General features: G+C 38.3%; 4 protein-coding genes across 5 annotated transcripts in view; all 4 read left to right on the top strand.

Annotated features, from left to right (window-relative positions):
* The first annotated feature begins 570 nt into the window (after window positions 1–570).
* The window catches only part of LOC148735919 (NLR family CARD domain-containing protein 4-like), a 72,825-nt gene continuing 49,707 nt past the window's right edge, over window positions 571–23,688 (top strand). Inside the window, exons 1-3 of one of the 2 annotated variants that reach the window (XM_088753359.1) lie at window positions 571–1,222; window positions 4,168–4,248; window positions 4,519–4,814. The gene's annotated coding sequence lies outside the window, so the exon portion shown is untranslated. The remainder of the gene's footprint in view (window positions 1,223–4,167; window positions 4,249–4,518; window positions 4,815–23,688) is intronic. The other variant, XM_088753358.1, reaches the window with a different exon arrangement.
* On the top strand, window positions 6,770–9,483 carry LOC148735920 (uncharacterized). Its single transcript, XM_088753370.1, is given in 4 exon segments — window positions 6,770–6,966; window positions 7,656–8,380; window positions 8,926–9,043; window positions 9,045–9,483. Coding segments are annotated over 3 exon segments (966 nt in total). The 5' UTR covers window positions 6,770–6,966; window positions 7,656–7,668; the 3' UTR covers window positions 9,181–9,483.
* On the top strand, window positions 10,027–18,629 carry LOC148735921 (NLR family CARD domain-containing protein 4-like). The gene is made up of 5 exons (XM_088753364.1): window positions 10,027–10,497; window positions 10,880–10,942; window positions 11,556–11,618; window positions 12,197–15,030; window positions 18,356–18,629. The coding sequence occupies exons 2-5, from the start codon at window positions 10,909–10,911 to the stop codon at window positions 18,554–18,556; spliced, it is 3,132 nt and encodes a 1,043-aa protein (XP_088609490.1). The 5' UTR covers window positions 10,027–10,497; window positions 10,880–10,908; the 3' UTR covers window positions 18,557–18,629.
* The window catches only part of LOC148735922 (uncharacterized), a 2,665-nt gene continuing 2,127 nt past the window's right edge, over window positions 23,151–23,688 (top strand). Inside the window, exon 1 of the mRNA XM_088753011.1 lies at window positions 23,151–23,688. This exon is cut by the window's right edge and continues 110 nt beyond it. Coding sequence (XP_088609137.1) covers window positions 23,151–23,688 — 538 coding nt within the window.

A 23,688-nucleotide genomic window follows, 5' to 3' on the forward strand; every position in this document is an offset into this window, starting at 1 on the left:
TCTCAGTACATATAACTTGTCACGCAAAATTCAACAAGGTAACACTAAGACATATGTGACCTCTCACGCGAGATGAGCCTCACCGATGAGATCGAATGGATAAACGGCTAAGCGGTCAAACAAGTGATCGCCTGTAGAAATTATTTGAATTGATGGTTTCATCAAAACGAGTGCTGACACAGGCGTGCCAAGGTCTTGTCTTGAGCCAAAGCGAAGGATTATTTCATGAAAGCGTCACGCGATGGGTGACGCGGTGTTAAGTAACGCGAGGTATTTGACACAATCTGTGAAAAGATAACTTGAAACGAGTCGAAACTTAATCGTTTGAATAACTCGACTTCGCTTTCGGCGCATTGAAATGGGTTATAATTAATATTTTTATCATTGAATTCGACCGATTAAGATAAGGTACAACCAAGAAACTAGCACGCGAAAAGCATAGTTCTCAACCTCGGGTTTAAATCTCCATAATCCCAGCTTCCCTGTCACTCCATCAAAAATGTGTTGCCTTGGTAACTGCTAACAACCTATGTCAATTACCGCCATTTCACACAATCACAAAATGCAGAATTCAACGAGAGAAGATATGGATTGCGATCACACCGAAAATGTTTCTACCATCGTTGCCAGGGTGCGAAGTGAACGGCTGATGAATTTTCTCGAACGGATAGCTCGAACCTTTCGAATGAATGATGAATATTCAAGAACGGATAGCTGGAGGCGTTCGAACGGATGATGAATATTCAAGAACGGATAGTTAGAGGCGTTCGAACGGATGATGAAGTTTCTTAAACGGATAGCTCGAACGGTTCGAACGGATGATGAATATCCAAGAACGGATAGCTTGAGGCGTTCAAACGGCATGCCAATCCAGTCGAACGGCCGGTGAACGGCTGTCCGTTTAAAAACGATAACCGTTCGTAACGTTTTCCCGTGAGAGGTCACATATTTTTAAATAGTCAGAACTTCCGGCTTTCAGCAAAGATTACCTTATCACGTGACTGAGAATTGAGCGCAATGCAGAGGCTTAGTTCCCTCGTAAAGGCCGATGGTGCGAAGATTTAGCTCGAGAATCCTTGCATTTCGTCCTTTCAGCTTGGCTAAGAGCTTGTAAAACAGTTCCTCATGTAAAGTTCATGTATCCAAATTTCAGTTGCACAACGGCCGTTGCTTAGTTTCAATAAACGGGCATTTGCAATCGTCGAGTAAAGTGGAAAGAAAGGTATGTAATTGTCTGCCAACTTGAGTGAGCATGCATTGATCAGATGGTTTTACTGGATGTCCAAGATTTCTTATTCATATACGCTTGAGAAAATGTTAAATGGCACAGTTGATTAGCTTCTCGACTGAGTTTCGCAGGTCGCTATTCCGAGAACACTTGTTTATGTACAAATTAGATCCCTTTGCTTACCATGAAAGTGAAAGTTGCCTATCTCGTCATGTTCCTGTTTATTTGGAGTGAATGTACTGATTATACTGATCGTTGTTTAAAAAAAAAACATAGTTTACCCAGTATCTCACTGTTGTTTGTTTTTCGTTTGTTTTGTTCCATATATTTGAGATTGTTCCTTTACTGAAATCGATTAACTTTGAATTTATTGGTTACAGCATGCGAACAGAAATATCAATTTAACGTAAAGGATATTCTTATCGAAAAGTGAAAGCTTAAAGTTAGCAGGATTAAAAGAATCTGAACCTTAACGATGAGTGTCATGTAGTAGAGTGATATGTTAAAGCTAATGCACGTGATAATGAATTACTTCAGGGATCTTACTTTCTGATACGAGTGCCTTGGAGGTTTTTCTTATGCATAACTAACAGCAGCTTTGCATTCTTAATTGTCATTGACGGTCGTTGATTGAATCATCCTTTAAGGGTTCTTAGCTGTCATTCATCTCAGCACCGATTACAGTTGATTGATTATCTTTCACTGAGGGTTAATTTTGATATATTAGATTTGCTGGTTGTTGTTTCAAATGTCATTGTAATGACGCTGAAGCTAGTACAAAGTTTCAATCCTTACATGGTGAGAGACTTCTACCTCTCGTCCCAAATGCATTCTTAAACTCTGAGCACTGTGGCTTCACTGTAAACAATTTTCCTTTGCTCACTAATTGTTCAAATGTCTTGTTCATTCTACATCAAAATATACAAGGGAGCATTAATTTGTGATTGAATCCCTCTTATCAGCCTTTATACCCTGTATGTTATTTATTTTCAATTTACCACGTTTATGATTTTATTATTACTTAAGGACTTGGAAGTTTGTCAGTTTATTTTAGGGTACCATGTCATTTCTCATGCCAATAAGTGTCTGTGACTAATCTGAGCTACTTGTTCTGTTTAAATTCATTCCATTGTAAACTCAGTGTAGAACTAGTTTTTTAATCACTTGGGTGTTAATTTTATGAATTAAGCATTGCCAAATGGAGTAGTGCAGTAATCGGGTTCCGCCTAAAAGTCCTTTAAGGACATTGCTTGTTGCCATTTACTGTCTGGTTGTATGGAAGCAATTTGAAGGAAGGGGGGGAGGTTACTGTTGATATTAACCTAATACCAATTTAACCAATCCTTTTCTTATGACTATTAAAATGGTGGTCAAACTAAAGAGAAGTTGAGGATGCCAACAATTTTTACACCCATATTCTGTGGAACAGCAAAGAAATACATAATGAGAGTAAAAGTGTTTTTATTAAAAAAGAACTTCTTTGATAGAAATATTAGATACACTACTGATGTGCTTTTATCATGACCTCTCAAATATGGAGTCTTTTGATGTTGTCAATGATGCAGGAATGAAGAGTGATTTTTTTAGTATGGACAGGTCCATTAGGCATGCAATCAGTCCATTTAAAACTGCATTCTATTATACACCCAACTTCAAGGTTATCCTTGATCTGGAAAATTTCAAATGTCATGACTGTTATTAATTTTTTTTACAAAAGAAAAATATGAAAGACCAAGTAAACAGGCTAAGGACAGAGAAGAATTTGATTTAAAACAAAAGCAAGTTTTGGAGGCATCCTGGTGCCACTGAAGGCTGCAAATGAATCCCATTTATATGTTTGCTCTTTTAGAACAAAGTGTTTAAAAATTCTATTATATAAACAAAGGAATTACTTTAAGAAATACTGGTAGGCTATTTTTCTAACCTCAACTACTTCTTCTGTTATCAGACCACAGAAATGATATTTTGTATTTTTTTATGAGTGTCTTTTTTTTCCAATCTGTTTTTGGAGTGGAGTCTATGACAAAATATTAATTAAACTTAATAGTAAGGAACATCGTACTTATGGACTTGTCAGTAGAAAGAAACAAAACCATATTTGAACCACTTTAAGTAATGTTAACTTAACATCAAACTGAAAAGCATATTTCCTTTAAATCTAACAAGAATGAATTATGTACAAAATTGAATAGTCCATTTTACAGTTGTGTGCTTGGTTGCTAAGGGTGACCTTGTTATGATACAAACCTTGCTGCCTTTCAAATGTAAATCACTTTGTTATCATGCTAACTAGATCTAGTTATCGATACAGGTCTCTATCATGACAAGGTCACCTTCAGCCTCACTCCAAATCAAAGGTTTGGTAACTATGTACACAACTGTAAAATGGCCAATTAAATATGTTTGAAGAATGTTTGAGAAAGGAAATCTTTTTAACAACAATTTGAATTTGATAACTTAAAGGTTCATTTGGTACAATAAGTTATCTTAATGATTCATGTACCTATTTGTGAACTGTATCCATAATTAAAGTTAGTTTTTTAATTTGTAGTTTATTAATATACTTTAGCAATTGTGCATGTAAACAATCATGTGATTTTTAAAAATAATTTTATTTCTTGTAATTAATCTACAGCTTTGCAAACTAACCATTATTTAGTCAAAACCTAGCCAGTAGCAGTTAGCTAGTTAATTAAATATTGTTAAATTGTAAACATGACTGAGGAAGATGGTAGTTATAAAAACAAAAAAAAAAAGAAATTTTAGTCACACTATGATTCTGCTGGTTGCATGCTTGAACCTGTTCCTTACTGTATTTTTCCATTTTATCTTAACTTTATAGAATTATTTTCTGATATATATTTCATAGTTATACAGTGTATGTAGGTGGGTGAATTTAATGTATACACATCTAAATGGCAATCATTTTTTGTTGTAAGGAACTTTTATAAACAGAGATCCATTGAAAAACACCCGGACTGTGAGAGACAACTCTGTATGAACATTGCTGTGAATATTGAGTAAGTTTTGAACATCCTCATCACTGTATTAATTTTTTTAAGTTCTGTTTTCTATTGATTGTAGAATTTTTGTTTTGCTCACTATTTCTAGTTTGTGACAACTGAGGTAGAAGCCTGTTTTTGATTTTGCATCCAAAATTCAAGTACACTCAAAACTCCTTTCAGATGAAGAGCTTAAAACCATTTTCTTTTCTATTATGTGTGCATTTATGTGTACTGTAGTCACTCCAGATTGATATGTTGATCCATATGTGTTTTGCCTTCTTACAGCTAAGTTCCAGAATATTCTGAGTTCCAATTGAGTACCATAATCCAACAGCTACAGGCTTTATGACACCTAGGTGTACAGACGAAACAGTTCCTTTTCCCACAGCTGGTTGAATTTCATTGCTGTCCACCAGATTAATCACCACCCAGTAGATTGGTGTGAACACAATCAGCCACACAATCTACTGAGTAGTGGTTTATCTAGTGGATGGTATTATTGATTCAATTCAGAGGAAAACAAGTACCTAAGAGTTTAATTCAACTGCTGTTATCATCTCAGAGGAGAAGCAACTTGAAAGGTGAGTGTTAATCTATTGACATCAATGCTCATGTACATACGAAATTAGATGCTGATCACTCTTAGGGTTTAAAGGGTGAATATGTGGTTCCAGAAAATATCCATACCCCCCACAGGGGCCTTTTTTGATTTGCACCCCCCACCCCTCAGGATTTTCCATTCCAGGGGGTATCACTGATTATGTACAACCAACTTTATGATGCTTTCAATTCTAACTTCTCTCTGAATATGTCCAGGTTCTTGAGAGGCCATTCTTGTTGCACTTCTTTGCTTAAGATTGTGGATGATTGGAGACTGGCTCTTGAGTCTAAAAAAGTACATGTAACTGGAACTATTGCCATTTACCTTTCTAAAGCATTTGATTTGATATGTCACAATCTACTATAGGCTAAACTGCAGGCCTATGGTCTGAATTACGATGCTATTGCCATCTTTCAATCATACTTGACTGATCGTCAACAAAGGGTCAAGTTTCATGGCATAAAATTATTCTCTGAATGGTGTCCAATCAAATGCAGCATACCTGAAGGTAGTCCACTTGGTCCCTTGTTATTTAAAATTTTTTCTCAATGACCTAAAGTTTGCCAGACAAATCTCTTCTCTGCATCTGATTATGCTGATGATACTACAACTTATGCATCTAATTATGACATCAACACCCCTGGAAACCTGGCTAAACCTGGACCTTTACATCGTGGTCACCTGGTTTCCTCAAAATTATCTCATTGTTAACAGTATTTAAACTCAAGGTATGATACTTGGTAGTCACTTTTATGTCCCTGAATTCTTCATTGGTGACTCTAAGGTGGAATTGCATGTCAAACTCACTTAAAATTCTTGGGGTGACTATTGATGACAAACTGACTTACAATGAGCACATATCCAACATGCTTAAGAAAGTCTATGCCAAGATCGGTGCTCTAAGATGACTCAAAAGACTGATGCCTCACAGTGTGTCTCTAACACTTTACAAGGCCTACCTGCTTCCTCACTTGGATAACTCAGTCCACTACTTATTGGAATGAATAAAACTTTAAGCTCTAAACTAGAGTCAGTCAACAAATATGCACTTAAAACTTTACTAAATCTAGGCGGCAATCTTGATTATGATACTATCTTATCCTTGAGTGATATCCAGTCTCTTGAACAAAGACGCTATAATAGTTCTCTTATTTTATTGTACAAGTGCAGGAACTCTAATGGTCCAGAGTACTTAAAAACTTCTTCCAAATTTCCCAAACCAGATATAACTTAAGAAGTAGGGGTGGTGATATAAAAAATCAAATAATATAAGTGAGTTCATTTGTAAGCTCAAGGCTTTTGATTTCAGCACATTAGGACCCAGCTGTCAGTACAACTCTTGTCTGTAGTTATTATCGTTTATTTATACATGTATTTCTCATATTTCCCTTCTTACCACTATACATTCAATTTAACTTTAACTGATTTTTTTATCCTCGTATTTATAGCATTATTTGTACATAGTTTCTATAGTCTTCCGTTTTATACATGAGCCTCTGGCTCAGGCAACCGGGTAACCATGCCTCACATAAACACAATAAACTTGATTGATTGATTGATTGATTGACTGACTGACTGACTGACTGACTCACTGACTGACTGATTGATTGATTGATTGATTGACTGAAGAATATCTGAGTTCTACTCTGTAAACGAGACTGAAGTGGTACTTTTGGAGTGGGTGCACTATTATAATGCTTTTGGCTAAGGTTATCTCTTATTTATGTTTGTTATCTGTAATGGCAGTAATCTTTTCTTATGTATGGAGGAGATACTCAGATAGAGGTAAAATCTTGTGCAACCAAACACTGATACAAGGCACCTATTCTCTATCTGTATATATCTCTGCTCTGTCTGAGTCCTTGTTCAACTTTGCAAAGCCACAGTCTACCAGCTTGAGGTAAAACTGCACCCAGGGCACAGTTGCTTTTCAATTTTTTCCTTTTCATCTACCCAGCAGAGTAGTGGTGGCTCAGAAATCATCTTGCTGTATTTGTGAAAGCTTTCTTCATGGATTTGACAATTAAGTGAGCTTAATTGGTTGAAGGCTCCTTGGAGATTCTGACATATCAGAAAAAACTATCCAAGACAAACTTGCCCAGATAGTTGATCATTCCAAGCAATCTTAGAATGTGAGTCTCACTAGGTGGCATAATGACAACTGGGTAATAGGCTTGACCTTGGCCAGATTTGATAGCCAGTAAGGGTACCTCAGAAGTCAAAATGTGTCTGCAGTATTGAACCTCTGCTTCTTAAACATGAACTTGTCTTTGTTGGTTTGTTGGTTTTTTTTCCTGTTCACTTACTTTTGGCAATTTTGTTCATTCTTTCATTATTTTTTAAACCTTCTTCATCAGCACCACCAGCTTTTTTCCAAAAAGTTGTAAGCTTTTGGTGTCACTCTCTCCAGTCCTTCAATGAGTCTATCAAAATGCTTTTGAGTGAGTTCTGAGCACTTGATATTTCAGAAGGCAATTTGAGCCTTATTTATTTGCAAAATGAGATGTGTTACATTGTTAGATTACTTGGGTCTTTATCAAGTTTCTCTTGCTTGAACCTATCACTTTCCAAGTCTTGATGGGAGATTATCAAAATGACTGTAGTTCAAAAGCAAAGTTTTGGTACTTTGATTTTCTATTGTAATCCTTCAAGTGACTTCAGAAATGAATGAACTTTTACAGCTGCATCAATTCAAAGCTGAGGAAAGAGGCAAGATGTTATGCTGGGCACAGGTTATCAAGCTCAAATAATAATTATGGTAAACTATACATTACCTTTTGATACTTTGCATAATTCAATTTTCCCTTTTTTTCTTTTCCAGAAGCTGATTGACAATGTCAGTAACTGTGAGAACTGAAGAGAGTAGTTCAAAGAACAGTTACGGTGACCCACCAAAGATCAGTATTAATCTTCCAGAGATAAGTGAACTAACCCAGACTTTTAAAGATTGGAAAGATGTTGAACTCCCAATTGACATTCTGTTGTTAACAGTGAAGGACTGTGAGTTCTTAAGTTGCTACTATTACATTGTTGATCCATTCACAAGCTATTGTAAAGGGCTTGGTCATGTATACTTTGGCAGCATTGGTGAAGATCAAGATGTTAAACTGAAAGTTGCTTTGATGAGATGCTCAGAGGGTTCTAAAGCTCCTGGTGGTTCTTTGACTGTTGTAAAAAATGCTGTCACCCAGTTGAGACCAAAGGCTGTCTTTTCTGTGGGCCACTGTAGTGGTATGAATCAGGAAACAACAAAGCTGGGGGATGTGGTTCTATCAGAAAAACTCACCACCTCTTCCTATCAGAAGTTTACAAAGGATCGCATGGAATTTTGGGGGTTCACAGCTCCTGTCAGCAAAGACATTGCTGATCTCATTAAATGTGCAGGTTTTGGTTGGAATCCACCCCTAGAATATCCTAAAGAAAGAAAAGTTGAAGTCCACCGTGGTGAGATTTTGAGTGGTTCTGAACTTGTACAAGCTGAGAGGCGCAATGGCCAACTTGTGAAGTCATTTCCTGGAGCAATTGCAATTGAAACAGAAGGGGAGGGTGAGATCTCTTTCTGTTTGAAGTAAATGTTACTGACAGTATAATGACAGAGATAATGGGATATAATTTAATCATTGAAAAGAGAGTTTTTACTTTAATAATATCAGTTGTGGAGGGTAAATTTTCCTGCTGGTGATGAGAGATGCACTGGCTTGATTGTCAACTTGCTGGACTTCAGGTCAAGAGGTCTGGGGTCAAGACTTGGGCTGAACTCATGTCTCATAGTTTTGACTGGGATGCTTTACTCTCACAATATGTCTCTACACCCAGACTGAGTAGAGATGCCAATACTGATGAACAAACTAGCATTTCATGTACATGTAGAGAGAGTAAGAGTTACAGTTTTAGTATCCCAATGGTGTGGAAACTGAGAGAAGTTCTTGCTGGAGGGACTAACTCTGCAGCATTATATATGCAGGGTGACTTTCCAAAATATGTCTCCAGTTTCCTACAAATCTTTGATAACAAAGGTAAAGGTAAAAAGCAATAGATGTTGGGGCAAAGTTGTTGTGGTATTTATGAAAGCTTGTCATTTCTTGTCTCAGGAGTTTACAGTGCAGCACATGATCTGAAAATGGAGTGGGTTGTCGTCAAGGGTATTTCAGGTTACGCAGATGGATCTGAAGTAAAAGAAAGCTGAAAAACATTCGCCAGTGTCACAGCAGCTAAATAAATGCAGCATTTTTGATGATTGGCCACATTACAAAGGTAAACAGATTAGCATTACTTTGTTTTCATGGTTACAGTTTATTTGCCTGCAGTTACTAGCTGTCCTTGTATGCTGTTTAGTTTTGTTTTAAATGAATTTGCTGGAACCGAATCACCAAAGTCTCTACCTAAACTGAATTAAAAACATGATTAATGATTTATCATCATATGCTGATCAATGAGAACAGCTCTTGGATCAGAAATGTTACATGTTTGTCAGCAATTTTCACTTGCTTTGTTGATAGATGTTCTGCTGAGTTAGCAAAAGCTGACAATTAAATAATGACGTTTACCTCAACTCAACATACAGGAGCTCTAAGTTATCCGTGCGGGTTATCCATGCGGGTTATTCTCGATGTGGGTTATTATCCGTGCGGGCTATTATCCGTGCGGGTTATTATCCTTGCGGGTTATTATCCGTGCGGGTTATTGTCCGTGCGGGTTATTGTCCGTGCGGGTTATTGTCCGTGCGGGTTATTGTCCGTGTGGGTTATTGTCTGTGCGGGTTATTATCCTTGCGGGTTATTATCCGTGCGGGTTATTATCCGTGCGGGTTATTATCCGTGCTGGTTATTATCTGTGCTGGTTATTATCCGTGCGGGTTATTATCCGTGCGGGTTTTGAATCTGCTCAAGATTGATGGTGGAATGCTTTTAAACTTTTTGAAAAATTTTGTCCCCCGGGAAAGAAGACCTCTGACCCCCATAATTCAACTGTAGAATGATGTAGACATTTACATGTAGAATCTCCTGCGTTGTAAGCTCCCCTGCTGCACCCCCATGATATAAACCACACACCATCCACATTTCTCTGTGCGGTCACACTAAGGGCGAACTCTCAAAAGGTGAGTTTTAGAAACTCTTTACTATTTTATGTTATCAACTGAGTTGATGAAACCAAATTCTCATTGATGACACAAAGACAGTAAAGTACTCTATTACTTACATCACTTGAGCCACTGTCATTGTCTACAAATTCACAGTATGTCCGTTAAGACTTCCAAGAGTAGTAATTTTGGCCCAATTACAGCATGGTGCTTCTCCTTAGTGTACGGAAAATGTTGAATTTCTAGGCAGAGGTAGAAGAGATTAAATGCATGACACCAACTCCTCACTTACGTAGATTTGCATTTGTAGAAATCTTCCACCCACATTTGTTTCAGCAAATAGCTTAGCAAGCAAGGTTAGGACACAGTTTTAGAATCATGGTGGTTTGAACTAAATGTAGTGCCATGTTCTTTTCCTAACCTCACGAGGCTGTCTAACTGCTGTCTGTTTGGTTTTCTGTTCTTGAAGATAATTCAACTGACAGACAACTTTCAGCACCGAGTAAAGACGTTCCGGTACAGCCATCCTCTTCTAGTGCCCAGTCTTCCCATCAGTCACAAGCCTCGTCTGACAAAATAGCAGGTATATATTTGAATGAAGAGGCTTTTAGACCAATTATAGCAAAGGCTGCAGTTTTTTAAGTTTTAACAGACTGCAGTTAAAATTCAGCATTCAAAAATGTTGAATTTCTCGGGCAGAGGTAAGGAGAATCACACACGTGTTAAATTCCTCCCAGTTCTGCATTTGTATAACCTCTACAGCGACACTGATTTAATAATAGAGCTTTCCAGTCAAGGTTAGGACTCAGTGTTCAAATATCAGTAGTTTAAACCACTTGTGATGGCATGTTCCGTCGGTCCCAAACGGTATGTGGCTTCGTAAACTCTTTCTATTTGGTTTTGTTTTCTTAAAGATATTTTAACTGATGGACAACATGTTTAGTTACAGTACTTATTTTTACAAGGTGGAAAGAGGAAGTCACCAAGCGGGTCAATGGACAAGGACAAAAAGCACTCAAAGTTGAAAGGTACTTTTTTTATTGCAGGGACTTCAGAATTCAAGGATTGCACAGTTTCTATAAGGTTTAACGTTTTCCATGATTTTGTTTTCTAAAGATAAAGTTTTGCAGTGAACCATATCACTTTACACAGATCAAAGTCAGTATAATCCTTATTAGATTTTGCATTAATTCATTTTCGTGCACCGGAACATTAAGCTCACCATCAGATGAATTACACGCCCTGTTCGTGAAATGAGCCCGCACTCCTCATTTTCACGGGAGAATCTAAGACTATACAGGAGAATGCGGTGCAAATGGAGTCAAAGAATAAAACAGTGTAGCGCTCAGATCAATAGAAAAGTAGAATAATACGACTAATGACAATATTAATAATTCTATTTTATATGAAGCTAAATAACTAAAGTAATACACACAGAACATAATACTTTTGACTTTAAGCTGTCATTCATGCTATATGTGTCTGCTCCGAAGTTGGCGTGTTTCTCGCTGACTTCCTCTTGGCAGATTGTGTAAAAAAATTGGGTTAATTCATGCTTTCTGCCTTCATGCCTTCTGCATAATTGTTCATGTACAATTGAACTGTCTTTGGTGCTTAATTACTTTACTTAATTTTTGCCAGGTGGAAAGAGGAAGTCATCAAGCGAGTCACTGAACCAGGACAAACAGCGCTCAAAGCTGAAAGGTGCTTATCGCATAGGACTTCAGTTTATAACTTTTAGAATCTGCATTCAGCTTCTGAGTTTCAGACAGGAGGCTTCAAGGATTGCGCAGTTTCCAGAAGATTTAAGGGTTTCCCTAATTTGTTTTTCTAAAAATAAAGTTGTACGGTAAATTCTTTCACTTGTCACATATCAAAACAGTGTTTTCCTTATTAGATTTTGCATTGGTTCAGTCTCGCGTACCGGAACAGTAGGCTCACCATAGGACATTACCCGCCGCTGTTCATGAAATGAGCTCACACTCCTCATTTTCACAGGAGGATCGAAGACTGCGGGGGAAGGGGGGAAGGGGGGATAATGCTCAGGTAAAGGGGGGACCGTAATGCCCAGATAAAGGGAAATATAGAATTATATGACTAACGACAATATGATTCACTCTATTTACTCCCAGATTTGAAGAGTAAGTTTTACTGAAGTTACAAATTAGAGTTGATAAAAATGCAGCCTCTAAGCTGATGAAAAACTCTAGTCTAGAAATGATTATGTTCTCTTCAATTTGAGAGTTACCAAAAATTTAAGAAGGTGTTTTTTTTGTCTACAGATTCCTCTGCGATGCAATCTTTGGAATGGTGCCAGAACCAGCTGCGAAAGTTTTACAGCACCATGTGTCAAGTGAAAATAACACCATGGGACCCAGACAACACGGTACACATTAATGACATATACATACAGTTGACGTTATTACAAGATCACAGAAAACCTGACGGGGCAACGAAAAAAAGGGTGGGAGACATCAGTGAAGTATTTGAAGGTGACGAACATCATCCCATCCGTAGACGAATTCTAGTGTATGGAAGACCTGGAATAGGAAAGTCTACTTTCAGTCAAAAATTAGCTGTAGATTGGGCAGATGGCAAAAAGGAGATCCTCAGAAAGTTTTCTCTTTTACTGTTAATCAAGTTGCGAGACGTTTGTGATATTCCGGACCTCTGTACTATGTTGAAAACCGCTGAACTGTTGTCTGCTGATGACCCGAAGGCAGTCAATAACTTGTATGAATATGTTCGTCAGAACCAGGAGAAAGTGGTGCTTATTTTGGACGGATATGACGAGTACAGCGGTGGAAAGTCATCCCCAGTTCACCAGATTTGGAGAGGCAGTCAGCTGAGAGACTGTTGTGTAATGATCACAACGCGGCCAGTGAAAGAGGATGAGCTTAGAGTGCCAAGTCATGCTCAGTTTGAAATCAACGGGCTCGATAGCAGGGAACAAAAGAAACAGTTTGCAAGAAAGATTCTTGCTGACGAGGAGGACGTTGAAGGGTTACTTGACAACCTGAAGAAGCAGGACCTCGAAGAGCTGACAGAAATACCGCTTTTGTTGTTGATGTTGTGTCTTCTCTGGAAAGAGAAAAAGCATCAGTTACCCACGTCTCGTGCGCACATTTACGTACAATTTATTCAGACTCTCTTGGATCACATGGCTACAAAAGATGCAGACAACGTCGCAACAGCTAAAAGCATAGATGAATATCAAGAGGAACTTTACAAAATAGGAAAACTTGCATATGATGCTCTTTTGGAGGACCGTCTTCATTTTGACTTCAGCAAATGTGGGCATAGTGATCTCTTCGAGAAGCTAATAGATGTGGGTTTTTTCCAAGTTTCCAAACGTTCCGCTTTGAACCGTGAGGAGATCGTTTATTTTCTTCATAAGTCTGTCCAGGAGTTTCTCGCCGCCAGGTTCGTTGTCGAAGAACTGACCGTGAAGAAGAATGGAACTGTCACCTGCCTGTCAGGAATGGATACGTTTGAGAAATCAAGGAAGATGGATGAAGTGCTAGAATTCGCATGTGAGTTGTCATTAAAAGCTGCCGGGATTCTTTTTGATCATCTACATGACGTTGGAGAGAAAGAAGGTCTCACAAATTACCAGTTCACCAAGACACCTTCTGAAGATGATTTGTCTTACGAACAACGACAGTTTATTGTACTCTGTGTCGATTGTTTGTTTTTGTGTCCAGCCTCAGACAGAACAGCCGTGTATTCTGCATTTCTGTCATGTGTTAACCATGTTGTGATACTTATGGGAAAAAACACGTCTACTGCTGCTGTAGAACACTTCTTCAAATCTGTCAGCAGTTTCCCAAACTATTTATTTTTTGTACATGAGTGGCCGTTTGAACATTTTCCCGATGATGTTCTATCAATAATGTTAGACTTGAACGCGGTTCTTTTAACGTATTCTGGAGAAAGTAAAGATGTACAGAAGTACGCAGATATACTCGGTAGGAACTCTTTCCTCAAAAAATCCGGTGGGAGAAACTTTGTCTATCTACTTGACATAACATATGAGGTTTTTCATTCTGAATTGTTTCCTGAACTGATATCAGCGCCGGTTTGCTCTTCTCAGCCACCTGTGGATAATTTAGTAAATAACGAAAACAACAACATTGATGTACCTTTGACTGAGAACCACTGTTTGTCACTGGTGAGAGTGATTATCATTGGTGTTAAAACAGTTAAGGAAGCTGTTCTGTTGAAGAACGTGTTGCCTTTAGTAACAGCTCCTCGAGAAATTAGAATAACGAGACTACGGGGGGAGGAGGAGGAGGAGGAAGCCTTTCAATTGATTGAGAGCGCGATTAACGGAATTAAATTTACTGACAATCTCCACAGATTAAGAGTTTTCGACCACTATACAGCAGCAAAGTATAAAGCTTTTATCTCTGACTCACTGCAGCATTCTCCAAATTTGCGTGAGCTCGACCTGTTCCTCATCCCTTTACACAGTGGTGTGAGTCATTTGGCTGAGAGTCTTCATCACGTGCCACAGTTGAAGAGATTAGTATTGTGGGATGTACAAATGGGAGAAAAGGAATGTGCGGCACTGGCTGCCTCATTAAAGTACTTAAACAAGTTAGAAGAACTGGTTATAGAAAACAATGCCCTGGGTCACGGGATTATTGAACTGGCCAAGAACCTGAACAATGTACCCAATCTGACTAAGCTGGACCTGAAGAATACAAATATGGGTGAAGATGAAGCATCAGCACTGGCTGCCTCATTAAAGTACTTAAAAAATTTAGAAGAACTGAATATAGACGACAATGCCTTGGGTCACGGGATTATTGAACTGGCCAAGAGCCTGAACGATGTACCCAATCTGACTGAGCTGTACCTGAAGGAAACAAATATGGGTGAAGATGAAGCATCAGCACTGGCCCATGCACTAAAGTATGTGCCACTGCTGGAAAATCTCGATCTAGATGGCAATCCACTTGGCCGCGGGGTCAGGGATCTGGTCCAACATCTCAGCAGTGTTCCTGAGCTGGCGATCCTGTGCCTTCAAGGTGTTCAGATGACAAGGACAGAATTTGAAGAGTTGTGTACAGCAGTAGATGAGAGAAACATTGAGGTGAACACCGATTACCATGTAAGTGCCATTTTGTTGTTTCACTCAGTTGTTATGCATCTAATTTTTGTTTAGATGCTCTTCAGCAGAGCACTTGATAATGTTTCCAATAACTTGATTTGAACTCAATTAATCAGATTATTTTTAGTGAGAAAGAATACAGTCTTCAGGAACAGTCACTGTTTTCAGAATTTTCTTTTTCTATTTTGCGACGTTAGGAGCCGATGTTGTAGATGGAGACCGTAACAAACCCACGTTAAGTACTTTTATGGCTCATGCGTAGCTTGTTCAAAGATGATTTGAAGAAAAAGATTACGAAGATTAAATTTAGGGACTTCCAAATGACTTGATATTTCCTGATTACACAATAATTGAAAACTTTGGGAGTTCATTCGATTGACCTTTGCTTTGCTTGTGTAGTTACGCCTTACTTGAGAGAGAAAAAAATAGACGAGTTGTGAGAATATTTGTCTGACCAAACTCCTCGGATCAATTTTGAATTTTGAAATTGTTCGGCTTCTGTTATTATTGTGGGATGGTGTTATTTGGGTTTGATTATTGAACGAGAAAGGATTGTTCAACCCATACGTGCTTTGAATTCGATGAAGTTGTTCCCTACATTCTATGCGGGCATTTATTCGCTTTTGCTATCAGGGAGCGTGAACCCCAATAAATATAAATGAGCGAAGAAAAGGGATTTTTTCCTTTTTTAAAATCCGAATTGGTTTTTTTAAGTGAAAGTCGCGTTGATTCTCTTGTCCTATCTTCACGTCTTAAAGGTTTGTGCCGATGATAGGAAATAATTCAACAAAAGTTGAAGGTGTAATAATTGTCTTCTTTAACGAAACTGGCACGGTGTTATAGTTTACTGGGACTTGAATGGTTTCCTTATACTCATTTATCAGTTGGATTCTTTTCTTCTTTGGATTATTTGCTCGTGTTGAGTAACTCTGTCAGTTGCTCGTAGAGCCTCCTGGTCTCCTAGGTCTCCATGATAACACTATTTTGTTTTGAAAAATCAAAGACAAACATTGCAAATAATGAATTTTTCTTGAGTGAATCTCGTAAGTCTCTGTCTCAACTTGGTCTTGCAATCGTCCATTAAATAATCCTGAGCAATGATATTTTTTAACCTCAGTTTGGCAGACAGTAAAACGGATTCTGTGTACACCTCACGCTGCTTTCCATGTTTCCGTTACATCGTTGCTTGTTTGGATATGGTTTGCGGAAAAGTATTTTCGAAACTGAATGAAGAAAGAAACAAATGTAGCTTTCAAGACTTGAATACTACATATTTTCTGTCAGTAGTGTCCAGTACAGTGCATGAAGTTGTCCTAATGGAACGAGGCTTGGTGATATTTTTTGATAAACTTTGTGAGTTCATTTGATTAGGTTTTCTTTTTGAGGTAATATTGAAAGAGAAATCTTCTGTAGTTACGCCTTACATAGGGAAACAAGGAAAGAGGAATTGTGAGAATTTTTCACTGACAAAATTTATTTGGGTAATCAGGAGTTTAATTTTTGAAATTAGGCTTGTGTTGTTTTTGTGGGATGTGTTTATTTGGGTTTTTATTTGAGAACCCCGCTAATAAACAACTAAAAAGCAAAACAAATCATTTTAAAAGGCGCTATCCGTGACACGCGACCATTAGTCAAACTCGGCACTGTGTTATAATTTATTCGCTCTTCAATGGTTTCCTTATTCTTATTTATCAGTTGGATTCTTTTCTCTTTTGGCTTCTCTGCTCGTGTTGTGTAACTCTGTCAGAAATCGGGGCCTATCGGTCTTTCGCGTCGTATAAGTTCACTTTTGAAGAAAAATTAAAGAACAACATTGTTGATAATGAAGTTGTTAAACTTGCTATCGTATGTTTGTTTCTGCTTGGTCTCCCGTAAATCATAACAAAATAAGTTTTAAACTTCAATTTACCACACACCGTGGAGTTGATTCTGTGTACACTTTACGCTGCTTCCCATGTTTCTGTGACATCGCTGAACGTAAACAACTTTTTGATGTGAAACTATTATTACGATCACTAGAATAAAACATCTGCCTACCTTATTCGCTGCTCGTCTAGCCTTTCCTGTAGAGTGTGGGCGTTTTTTGTTTGCTTCGAGGAATACGGAAGTGCTGCATTATCCTTCTTATATATAAAAAAAAAAAAACAGACAATTAACTTGTGTGGCATGAAATGATAGGTTAGGAGGCGTTAGTTGAGCGGAGCACAAGTGTGAACCTTGAAGTTTTTTTTTATTTGTTTTTTATCATTATTATTTACTAGGTGTCTCGCATTTGCTTTAAACATGGAGTTTTGTCAGAATGGTACGGTTTCAGGGAAAGGAATACTCTATGCTTCTAGTAAAGCAGAGAAAAACATTACAACGACAACCTCGGATTATCAAAAAGGAATATCTAGAGTTGTCTAACTTTCAGTCGTGTAACAGTGTATTGAACTTGTAATAGACCTCATCAGCTTGGGAAATATGTAGAATTTACTTCTGCACTCCTTCTCTCTAGAAGGATATAGAGTCAAACTGAAACAGACAAATTACAATCGTTTGTAGGCACTCTGCCGTAATGTCCCTGAACTAATTCAAACAGCAAATATCTTTTGATTTTACTTACAATTCTGTATTCCTTTCCCGAAGTAAACCTTGTATTCGTGTTACGATTCTTGCTCTGTTCGTACCTAGGGACTATGAACGAAATAGCGTACCCTCTGAAGTTTGGAAGCGCGTGTTTAATTTTATAGATATATGTTCCTAGGGATGTAACGTAACTAGACAGGGATTAAAATAATTTATTGCAAAACAAACAGTTTTGCTAGTGGAGAAATGCTGTGGAGTAAAACCCGTCGCGTGTAAGTGTGAAAGGTTAAAAAATTATTAAACTTTTCATTTCCCCTCGGGTAAATAATGATAGCCAATACTTTGTATGCGGATTTATATCAATTTGAGAAGATATTAGACAGTTTTCTTTCCTTTTAAAAAATATAGTATTTAATTTAATCATCTGTTTGTCTGTCAAGTATCGCCTTAATTTAATTGCCAGGGACCATTGCTGTTTGTTATTTATATCTAAGAACATTTTCCCTGTTGTGAAATAGTGTTAGTTGCTTGTAGCTATTTGAATTCAAAAGTGAATATTCTCTTTCACTGCTCGCTTTTTGGACAAATATATTTGAATGCGTCAAGTAATTAGCTTGTGTGTGAAAAAGTAAGTTGAGTTTTACACATAGTTAATGAAACAGGTGTTTTGAAAATTTATCTTGCCTGAAAATGCAAGTTGAGTGTTACACATTATTGGTGCTGTAGTTGATATTGTTGCCCTTTATTCTTGTGATAGGAGATGGAATATACAGGGGAGAGGTACATCCACCGACTTCGTACAAAAGCTGAGCTTAAAGAAAAAGGAATAAGATTCAGAAACGAGCCAGACGATGATGATGAGGATGATGACGAGAACTATGACAAAGATCACAGGCGGCCCAGGCTCTGTCACAGGCTCTTTCACGTGGATTATTGTAGAGTTTGTATAGTGGTTTAGTTGGACTTGCTTTTGAGCTCCGTAAATATAAATTTGTTTGAAATAATGAAAGAAATAAAGTCTTACCTTCGCACAGAGTAGTCTGTGCTGTTCTTTTCGCGATTTCAGGCCGTTTTGCTGTGTTTCAGCTCAACGTCCTAGCACCACCAAGTAAAAGGGAAGGAAGGAAACTTCGGTCTCACTCACTCTCGCCAAAATCGCTCGAAAAACACATTTAAATACTTCCCCTTGAATCGAAACTTGGCTTGCTATTTTGCTAAACATTGGCCACAGTTGAAAATAGCCGTTTAGCAAAATATTCACTCCACTTGTGGGTTGGTATTTATTTCTGACCGAATCATTCATATCGTAGGGATATCCGTTGGTCCTAATTTTGCTAGTGTCCAGGCTGACCGCGTCGTAACGAACTTTTGACTGCACAGGTTGTGATGGACGCACATTCTAACGGCGTTGAAATGGCGGTCAATTTAAGATTTTCGCTGGGCCTGTTGCTCGACAACCCAACTTTTATGGGATTTGTTTTGATGAACTTCAAGGGCAACCATTTGGCTTTCGTGCTGCCAAGTTAATGTTGTTTTTTATGCTTTTACCACTGAACTGCGGGAGACTCCTGTGACTGGTGGAGTATTTAGCCACTGGCTCTGAGGGAAGGGGAAGTACATGCACTTCATAATTTGTTTGTGCAAAGAAGATCCAAACTCTTCCCTTTTATTTACCACGTTGTACCAAAAAGGCATGCAGCCCTTTGATTATATCCTTCCAGAAAACTGCTACCACTTTTGTATTTCTACCAAACAGTAAAACTCTATATCCTTAATAATCTCCCATTGATGACACAGGAAAAACAGTCGGGCTGTTTTAGTGAAACACAGAGCAGCTTTTATATCTCACTCCCCTCCTGAGTAGGACCTCGTTACATGATAATTACTTACTCATTGCATTAATTCAGTCTCTAAATCATTTTCTTTATACCTCAAGTATGTTTAGATAAAAGCATATATGAATATCAAGAGGAACTTTCCAAAATAGGAAAACAGGCATATAACGCGCTTTTGGAAGATCGCCTTCATTTTAACTTCAGCAAATTTAGAAATGGTGATCTGTTCGAAAAGCTAATACATATCGGTTTTTTCCAACTTTCCAAACTTTCCGCTATGAACCGTGAGAAGATCATTCATATTCTTTATAAGTCCGTCCATGAGTTTCTCACCGCCCGGTTCATCGTTCAAGCACTGACGGTTAAGAAGAATGGAACTGTAACCTGCCTGTCAGGAGTGGATACGTTTGAAAAATTAAGGAAGATGGCTGAAGTTCTAAAATTCGTTTCTGAGTTGTCATCAGAAGCTGCCGGGATTGTTTTTCATCATCTAAAGTATCTCGGAGAGAAAAAAGGTCTCACAAATTACAAGTTCACCAAGACGCCTTCTCGCTATGATTTGTCTGATGAACAACACGTGTTTATTCTATTCTGCGTTGATTGTTTAATTGTCTTGGTGTCCAGCCTCAGACAGACCAGCAGTGCATTCTGCATTTCTTTCATGTGTTCAGCATGTTGTAATACTTGGGAAGGGACACTCCTCTGCTTCTGTCCCAGAAAACTTAAAATCCATCAGAAGTTTTCCAAACTATTTACATTTTAAAAATTATTTAGCTGCTACTGATAACTTTCTCTGCATAATTTCTTTGAACGCGATCGTTTCAACTTCCTCTGGAGAAAGTAAATATGTAGAAAAGTATGCCGATTTACTCCATGCAAACTTTTTCCTCAAAAATTGCGAGGGGAGAAACTTTCTCTGTCTAATTGACATAACAGATGAGGTTATCCATTCTAAATTGCTTCCTGAACTGATATCAGCGCCGGTTTGCTATTCTCAGCCACCTGTGGATATTTTGGCAAATAATGAAAACAACAACATTGCACTGCCTTTGACTGAGAACCATTGTTTGTCACTGGTGAGAAGGGTTCACATTTGTGTTTACACAATTGAGGATGTTGTTCTGTTGAAGAACGTGTTGCCTTTATTAACAGCTCGTCGTAGTTTCCAGTATAGTAGATGAATTTGTCCCCATGGGCGAGGCTCCTTGATATTTCTTGATTACACAATAATTGACAACTTTGGGAGTTCATTCGATTGGCCTTTGTTTTTTTGACGAGATCTTGAAAGAAAAATCTTACGTAGCTACGCTTTACTCGAAAGAGAAAAAAAAAAGATGTGTTGGGAGAATTTTTTCTTTAAACTTCTTGACACAATTTTACTTTTTGGCATGTTTGAGTTCTTTTATTCGTGTTTGGATATTTGACGAGAATGTAAATTGCTTTGGATTTGATGGAATTGTTTCCTACAGTCTGTACCAGCATTTATTCGCTTTTGTTAACAGGAAGTGTCAATCCAAGAAAGTAGAAAGAACCAAACAAAGAGCATTTGTGTCCTTGTGTAAAATCCAAATGCGGCCATTTCATCATGTATTTTGCAAAGTTCTAACCGTTTAGGTGAAACGAAAAATTTAGCATGCATGCATCCGTTAGTTTTGTATGAAAAGATGAACTTCACACCCCCTAAACCTTTTAAGTGTGTTGAACCAAAATATATCGGTAAACCCTCACTAACATAGAAAAACCACAACATATTTCAGGAGGGTAATAGAGAAAAAAGAGAATAGAGCGTGAAGTAATTGGAAAAGAACTCAGGTGTGAGCGAAATTCATTGAGAAATTTTTTCTTTTTTTGGGGGGGGGGGGGGCGGGGTGGGCGTGTGAGGAACTGTAAACTAGTAAAACCTCGGGGAAAAAAGGAAACAGAAATCGAGAAAAAGCCGTTTGAGATGGGTCACCCCGTCAAGCGCTTTGGCTTGTTGTTCCCATTCTGATATCCAAAATTAGAGCAAAATTGCCACGTCCTAACAAAATAAAGCGCCCGCACCGTATTTCTCAGCACATAAATTATTCAAGCGAGTCGAGGGAAGATGCAATTTGAGACGTAGTTTCCATTAACATCTTTTTCATCTAAAAGTTCTTGAGAAGATGTGATAATATGCAGCCAGTATTATTGAAGCATTGGTGTGCGTCATGCTTGAGCGCCCCGCTAACAAACAAACAAAAAGCAAATCAAATCATTTTAAAAGACGTGACCCGCGACATGCGACACTAGTCAATCTCGGCACTTTTCTAGAATTTACTTGCCCTTAAGTGGTTTCCTTATTATTATTTATCAATTGGATTCTTTTCTTCTTTGGCAACTCTGCTCATGTTTTGTAACTCGTAAGAAATCAGGGCCCATCAGTCTCTTACGTCATATAAGCTCATTTTTGAAGAAAAGTTAGGGAACAACATCTATCGTCTGTGTTTGTTTCTGCTTGGCCTCGCATTAATCCTAACAAAAAAATATTTTTTAACTTCAATTTGGCACACACCATGGAGTTGATTCTCAGTAAACTTTACGCTGCTTCCCATGTTTCTGTGACATCGCTGAAGTTAAAAAATTTTTTATGTGTAATTCTTATTGCTATTACCCAAGGCTGCAAATAACTAACGGGCAGTCGCCGGTCATGTTGTCCGGTCAAACATGCTTTTGCTCGGACTCTACCCGTTTTTGGCCGGTCAAAGTTTGACAGTCGGAACTCTTGCGATAGTGAACCCAGATTGCACAGTAATCCTTTTACAACTAAAAAACAACTGAATCCAAGTCGGTCTGGCAATAAAAATTACAAGTTAATAATTTTACTACTCTTTACTGCAGAAGCAGCCAAACAAACTCTTTTTTTATATATCTTGACTTTTTTTGTTTTCAGTACAACTCAGGGGCCTTTTTTTTTTAAAGTTACCGTTGTGAATTTTTGTTAGAGTAAAAGAGTGGTCGGATTCTCTAGATTCTGGACCTTTTGCTCGCTTTTTGCGCTTTGTAACAAATGCTACTTGGAGTCAATCTCGATGCAGCGAGATTATTCTTCGTGAGAATGCTCACTTTCCGATCATTTAATCAATCAAACAGTCAATCAGTTTATTTAAGAGAAAATTATGGTATCTACCCAAAGGTAAAACCCTCCACTAACTGGGAACACTAAAGCAAATAAAATAACGGAATACGCGATGATTTGCGGTCGCGACAGGACTTGATGACATTGTGGAAATTTGCGACTACCGGGAATTTCTAGACCACTAATTTGACTACTTTTATATTGGTTTTTTTTTCTTTCGGAAACATTACTGTTGTCTCTTGTGATTATCAAACAGTTAAAAATCAAAATTTCTTTGAACGAGTCGGTAAAGGACCGGACAAGATGTCCGGCAATCCAAGGATTAGTCCGGTCAGTACCCAATTTTGACCGGACATTTGTCCGTTGACCGGCCGTTATTTGCAGCTTTGTTACCGCAGTAAAAGATCTGCCTACCTTACTCGCTGCTGTCTTGTGTTTCCTGAAGACTGTGGGCGTTTTTAATCACCTTAGCTGTTTGAATTCAAATATATAGTAGTCTTCATTTCCTCACACGTAGCAAGTCTCGCATCTCTGTTTTACGTACTAATAAGCATAGAGAGCTTAGTAGAAATGTGTTGAAGGTTATTGGCGAAAACAGAAGGATGCTTCTGGAGGGCAAAATGGGGAGCAGAGAATGGTGGAAAAACGTAGACTTGATATCTCAACGCCGGCGGTCCACAAACGTTTCGCTGGATAGAGAGACCGCTCAAGATTTGAACGAGTATTTCGGTGACCTGTGTACGGATGGCGATTACGTTGAGCCCGCGTTACTTGAAATTGGTCCTGAGGTGAAAGTCCCGGAAATTAGTGAACGATATGTATGGAACTCACTGAGTACTCTAAAGAAGACTGCAACTGGTCCTGACCAAATTCCGTATTGGGTGTGGAAAGACCATGCGGAGATCCTCACTCCAATCATTACTAAGCTATGGAATTTGTCTCTCGCTACGCACCAATGGCCTAGATCGTGGAAAAGGGCAAGTATAAACCCACTGCCAAAAGTTGATGTTCCAGTGGCAAGAGGGGACTTCCGGGGGATCAACGTAACCCCTGTAATAGCAAGAGCCCTGGAAAAGGCAGTCTATAAGATTCACGCCCAAAGGCCGGTAGAAGAACAGCTGTTGAATAGTCAATTCGCGTATAGAGAAGGAGGGAGCT

The sequence above is a fragment of the Stylophora pistillata genome, chromosome 3 (assembly GCF_964205215.1).
Source record: "Stylophora pistillata chromosome 3, jaStyPist1.2, whole genome shotgun sequence".
NCBI lineage: Eukaryota > Metazoa > Cnidaria > Anthozoa > Scleractinia > Pocilloporidae > Stylophora > Stylophora pistillata.

Bases quoted from the DNA above. Each gene is read 5' to 3' on its own strand.
- LOC148735921 (XM_088753364.1), top strand. From the start codon at position 10,909: ATGGACAAGGACAAAAAGCACTCAAAGTTGAAAG. The intron at 11,619-12,196 runs GTGCTTATCGCA...TTTTGTCTACAG, and splicing joins ACAGCGCTCAAAGCTGAAAG to ATTCCTCTGCGATGCAATCT. The intron at 15,031-18,355 runs GTAAGTGCCATT...TTCTTGTGATAG, and splicing joins AGGTGAACACCGATTACCAT to GAGATGGAATATACAGGGGA.